At 38.2% G+C, this 6,000-nt stretch overlaps 1 protein-coding gene across 2 annotated transcripts in view; it reads right to left on the bottom strand.

Annotated features, from left to right (window-relative positions):
* Nucleotides 1-555: 555 nt before the first annotated feature.
* Nucleotides 556-6,000, bottom strand: part of CDH6 (cadherin 6) — a 137,182-nt gene continuing 131,737 nt past the window's right edge. For both annotated transcript variants that reach the window (XM_025389144.1, XM_025389145.1), the window contains one exon: nucleotides 556-2,736. In XM_025389144.1, coding sequence (XP_025244929.1) covers nucleotides 2,246-2,736 — 491 coding nt within the window. In that variant the 3' untranslated portion in view covers nucleotides 556-2,245. The remainder of the gene's footprint in view (nucleotides 2,737-6,000) is intronic.

Raw genomic sequence — 6,000 nt, 5'->3', positions numbered from 1 at the left:
ATCTTCCTTGATTCAATTTGTTACATGACATGAAACATAAGGATAGAGACCTCTTTAATTTTACAGTAAATCGTGTGATTAAGGTGCTGTTCTATTGCTATGAATAACTAGCTTCTAACTTTACTAAGTTTTTTTCAACACTTACCTGTGACTATGATACATATCAATTCATTAGAGTGAAGACCTCACATAGCCTTTTGTTTGCATTAGCGCGCGCGTGTGCGCACGTGCGTGTGTGTATGAAGAACTAGAAAAAAAAAAAAAACCCTGAAAGCAGGAAATAGCTCAAGCATGAAATACTTGTTACTATACAGGGCAGTCCATTATAAAATTGGAAACCATTCAGAAGATACAAGGAATAATATGGTTGTACAAAATTTTCACTCTAATCAGGTAACCCAAAATACTACATTTCTCTTCTTTTAAAGTTTCCATCTTTACTTCTTGGGTAATATGCCTATTTAAAACTTAACTAAACAACAGTGTGTTTCCAAACAGAAAATATGTACTGATATGACAACATCCCCAAATGGAAATGACACTAAAATTATTCATAGAAAATTAATATTAATTGAAAATAAATCCCTAAGACTAATAAGTGAAGTCAGCATATTCTTAAGTGTATATATATACAGAGCCTGTCTTTTAGGTTTTCGAAACAAGGATGTTTTCATTATAGTACACTGGAATTTCTGATGACTGCACAAGGTAAGATTCTAATGATAAATGCCATTAGAACAGCCATGTGAAATAAATGATTTGAATCTGCCAGAAGGATTAGTTCAGTTCAATTGGGTCCTCTGGATAATAACTATGAGGCTAATTGCATAATTAGAGAAATAATAGATTGGATGGATTTTACATTACTTTTCTGTCATAGTTTGAGACCATTACTTTATCATTAGTTCAAAGTCAAGGATGGCAGGGTGGTCATGAAAGCAAAGTTAAAAACAATGAAAAAAATTACTGCTTTTGAAAATCAACTATCATTTTAATTACAATCTTAAACACTTTTGTTTAAGGGAATCCAATTTTCCCTTTGCAAAGGTCTTCCAAACATGGAATATGTAGGTTTTCATCATAATCTCAATGTTGTTTATCCAAATGTATCAAGTTATATAAATATGTAGAGGTTTCCAGATGTCAAGGGCAGGGTATTAGGTTCAAGTGTGGCTGGCTCTAACCTCTCCACTGAACTCCTAGAGTGAGATTTAAGTTTTATTTAATCTAACTTTACTAATTCAACTTAGTCGTGTAAGAAGGATATGAAGAATCTGAATTATTGTACTTCACACTGCTACTTTCATGTACAGTATAGTGGAATGATACTGACAACTATAGACAAGAAGTTAAAATTTGTCTCAGGAAAATTCTTTCAAGAATTTTTAGACAATTTTGGCGTTAGCCTACTGATAGCTGAAAGAATTTCAAGTGACCCGTGATACATGTGGTGGCCAAAACTTTTAATGTATGCTAAAATATATTTCCTTTGTTAACATTATTAGCTATTTCCCTCCCCCTTTATATGGTACAAAGGCAAACTTTCGCATGTCTAGTCTAGGATATAACAAACTATGAGTTAGTGGAAGGAATGAAGTCGTACTAGGTTTGTGGTTGTTTTTGGATGTTACCGTTTAATTTGCTTCTATTCTTTAAGAGTAATGAGCATTTTAACATATGGGTGGATTTGAGGTTTTGAATAGTAGTTGATGCCAGAGAAAGTTCTTGAAGAACAAATAGGATGGGCGAGTGTTATTTTAAATTCTTTGTGACACAAATAAACACCCCTATGTAGTTTATCTCCTTGTGAGCCCATATGCCCTCATTTCTTTTACTGTGATGATATTTTTATCTGTAAAGCACAGTCCTTTATCCATTAGCCTGTGAAATGTACAGTTAGGGCAGTTGGCTGACCTGACATGGAGTGTAGTAAAACACCAGGCCAGCGTAAGTGGGCACATTGCCCTGAGAACAAGTGGATATACTGTTCCCTGTCCTCCCCTCCGGCACCTGCCTGTTGGGCTGACTTGGTTAACTGGATGCACTAAAAAATAAAAATTGGCCCCTTGGAAGCTCATAAAAGTGTACTAGAAAAAAGTCTCTAACATTGGATCCACAGGGACTGCAGCCATTGGCTTTTGGAACGGGTAGAACAGAGAACCCTTCATGGAGTAGTGGATAAATAGAAAGAAATAGCCACTTCACATATTTCAGTGTCGTATTGGAAAATGAAAAAGGCAACAGATTAGGAGTCTTTGTCACTGTCCACTCCTCCATACATATCTGCAAGCTTTTTGAATCGAGGTCCCCAGTCACTAAGGTAATCATAGTCTTGATCTCCATCCGTGGTCACTGACTCCAGCGAGCTCAGGGAATCCGCCACGGAGCCAGTGCCTTCATAGGCGTAAGTGGCCAAGGAGTCGTATGGCGGGGCAGTGGGATCCGTGTCATTTTCCTTTAACCTTTGGTTAATGAAATCTCTGACATCGGTGTTGTCGCGAGCTGTTGGAGTCCGTCGGGGTAGAAAAAGGGCTTCCGGCACAATGTCCCTTCGTAATTTGTTGTCCTCTATGGCTTCAGGATTCCTCAGGGTGCCGATATCAAAAGCCTGGGTGTCCTCCTCTCCACCACCTTCGTCGTTGTAACTGACAATGTTATCTCTGATGTCCTCTTTGGAAATGATCAAAGGCTCTTTTTTTCGCTGCCGCCTCAGAGCTGCAAACAGCACCACTGTCACTGGAAGCAGAAAACAAAACAGAAAGGGAAGGGAAAGTTAATTTGCTGCCCAATTAATGTCAGGAAGAAACACCGTGCTCAAATGTGAAGTTTTAAAAGTTCTCTAGAAAACGCAGACTCAACTTTTATTTCTTTAAGGATGCACTTGCCTCCATCCATGATCAAACCGGGACCCATAAAATGGAGTAAATATTTGAAAGAAGGTTATAATTTAGGTAGAGGATAAAACACCATCACATTTTGGCAGTAGTTCCTTTTTACTTTGAAATGGCAAACTGGTTTCAAGGTAAGGAAAAAAAATGATAAAAAAAAGAAGCTCGGCCTCAGTGAAAGTACTGCAATCAGGGTGCAAATTATGCTGAACACCTAAAATGCTCTGAAACTGGTTACAAGGATAAGACTGGCACCTTTGGGAATGTGTTGAAGGGTTTACATAACTCCACATCTGAAATAACTTTTGCGCTATGCCTTTTTTTTTTCCCCTGAGAAAAGTGTAAAATTAGTTTAAAACCCAAAGTAGACATTGAATATTTGCATACCTTTCCTACATATAAAGCAATATTATTCCAGAAAATACCTGGAGAGACCCAGATATAATTCAGAAACCCATTTTGGATTTTGAGATTGGCTAATTTGAAGGAAGCAGGTAAGAATCCACATGCCATATTATTTCTGACTGAGCTAAATGAAATAAACACATGTAAGTGAGATTTTTTATTTTTTATTTTTCAAAGGTTCATGTTCTATAAGTTTGTTACTCGGGACATTCATTCTTTTGATTTTTCCCTCCTAACTCAAATTAGAGGCAAAGCAAGAATTGTGTTTAAATAGCTCCTGATCTTTCTTCACAGCTGGCTGGGTGGAACACAGCTGGCTATTTGTAGAGAGACACATCTATCTACAAATGGACAGATGGGTGAAAAAATAAAAACACAGTAAAAGCTTAGGGAGAAAACAGCCATCTAGGTCAAAAAGTGCATTGTTAAACTGGGTTTGTGCAGAGGAGTGTATTACGGGAAGTCACAGTAGTGTCTCTTTACTATTTCATCCACAACAAGGCCCAATTTTTATGAGCCACAAAAACTGAGTTACTGCAATAAGAATTACAGAATAATGTATTTTCAATGAGTGTACATAACTACCCGTATAAGAATAGATGTAGGCACACCCATGTATCTACATATTAAAATTTTGTTAGTATTAATAATAATTGGTTACCAACTGAGAGCTTTCTATGTGCTAAGCACTGTACTAAGTGCTCAACATACTGAATCTCATTTAATTATCATAATAGCCCTACAAGTAGATACCATCATTAAAATCCCATTTTACATAAGAGGAAATTGAAGTTTAAAGTTGTTACATGTACATGCAATTCAAATCCAGGTTGGTCCGACTAAAAAGCCTGCACTCATAATTGCCATGTTTTGAAGCAGGTCTGGAGTATAGACTATTTCCAAAGAAAATGTAACTTTGCCCCTTTCAAGTGTGTGGTTTTGTAGTTGTACACACCCTCTTTTGCTGCCAGAAAGTATCTTGATGCCTTGTTTGATGCACCCATTCAGGGTATTTATTCATTCATGCATTTGATAATATTTATGTAGTGCCTACTCTGTACCAGGTACGGTTCTAGGCACTGAATGAGTGGGTAGGGTGGGGGACAGTTGGATGGAGACAAAATAAATAATATGTATAATAAATAAGGAAATTGTTAGAAGGTGATAAGTGCAATATGAACATGAAAAAGCAGAGCAGAACAAGGTGGAGAAAAATACTTCTGTATATATTTGAGGAGCCCATATGAACATACAGCACAGTTTGTTTTTTTTTTTAATGGAGTCTTACTCTGTCACCCAGGCTGTAGTGCAGTGACACGATCTCAGATCACTACAACCTCTGCTTCCCAGGTTCAAGCAATTCTCCTGCCTCAACCTCCTGAGTAGCCGGGGTTACAGGTGCCCACAACCACACCTGGCTAATTTTTGTATTTTTAGTAGAGACGGGGTTTCACCATGTTGGATTAGGCTGGTCTCGAACTCCTGATCTCAAGTGATCCACCTGCCTCGGCCTTGCAAAGTGTTGGGATTACAGGCGTGAACCACGGCGCCCAGCCAGCAGAGTTTTGTATATGTTATTGGAGGGAGGTTGCATAATTTGAGCAAAGACATGAAGAGAACTGCAGGGCTTTGGGCAGAGGGATGCACATGATCTACCTTTCAGACTGGCTGCCAGTCTGAACAATGACATGGATTTGCAAAACAGACGGTTGTAAGGACATCCACTGGGATTAGAGAACAGAATCAAGCCAACTATCTCTCCAAGAATTAAGCTCTAATGTACATGGGCTCATTCAGTCATGTAAGGCAAGAGGCAGGCATTTATCACCTCCTAATTCTTCCCTGGCTTAAGGTATCTATAGCTTTTATTTTAGTCTTATGCACATCTGAAAGCGCAACTGTCTGGAAGGGAGAGGGCACATTAAAAAAATCAAAGGCATTTATTCATGGTCTAATTCTTCTACAGCTAAAACTGCCTATATCTTTTCTTATTAGCCCAATGCACATCTGAACAGAATTTCTTGAGAGTATCGCTGTCTAGGAGAGCTCTCAGAGCTAACTTTTATAAAGTGAAAATGTGATTGCTAAGCACATGGGGCAGACACATTCTTAGAAAGTGATGCCCTGATGAGGTGCCCTCAGCAGGAACTGAGTCTCCCCTTTTCCCTTACCCTTTTGAAGCCAGAGGATAGCAGTAAGATTTTTGGGGGGATAGAGGGACAATTGGGCAAATTTGTGTTCAAATCTCATCGTAAAACTAGAGGGTCAAGAGATCTGGGTTAAATTAAATGATTTGACCATTCTAAGCCTGTTTTCTTATTTGTAAAATAAAATCAATAGCACAGTGCCCAGTCTTACTGTCATGAATGTGAAAGTTTTGTAAACTCTAAGGCACCATAAGACATGAGATGTAGCAGTTGTCTAGCTGTTTTTACTGTTGTTTTATTTTTGTAAAATATCCATTACCATATGATCCACTTTCTGGACTCCAGATTTCTTCCTATATCAATGTGGCTTTCCTTCATTTTCCTCCACTTTCTTCAATTGCCACATTTTAAGTTTGGGCTGTCTTTCGGCCTGGAAATCACCCTGCATTTCATAAGTTTGAAAAGAAAGTACAGTGCAGTCTTCAGGCACCAAGCCTGGGGAAGAAAATTTAGGTTGGGAACTTTAGTTTTACCACGTGTTAGACACATGACTTGGCTAC

The sequence above is a fragment of the Theropithecus gelada genome, chromosome 6, assembly GCF_003255815.1.
Source record: "Theropithecus gelada isolate Dixy chromosome 6, Tgel_1.0, whole genome shotgun sequence".
NCBI lineage: Eukaryota > Metazoa > Chordata > Mammalia > Primates > Cercopithecidae > Theropithecus > Theropithecus gelada.
The sequence above is the reverse complement of the archived record's forward strand: the minus strand, read 5'-3'. Positions and strand labels throughout refer to the sequence as shown.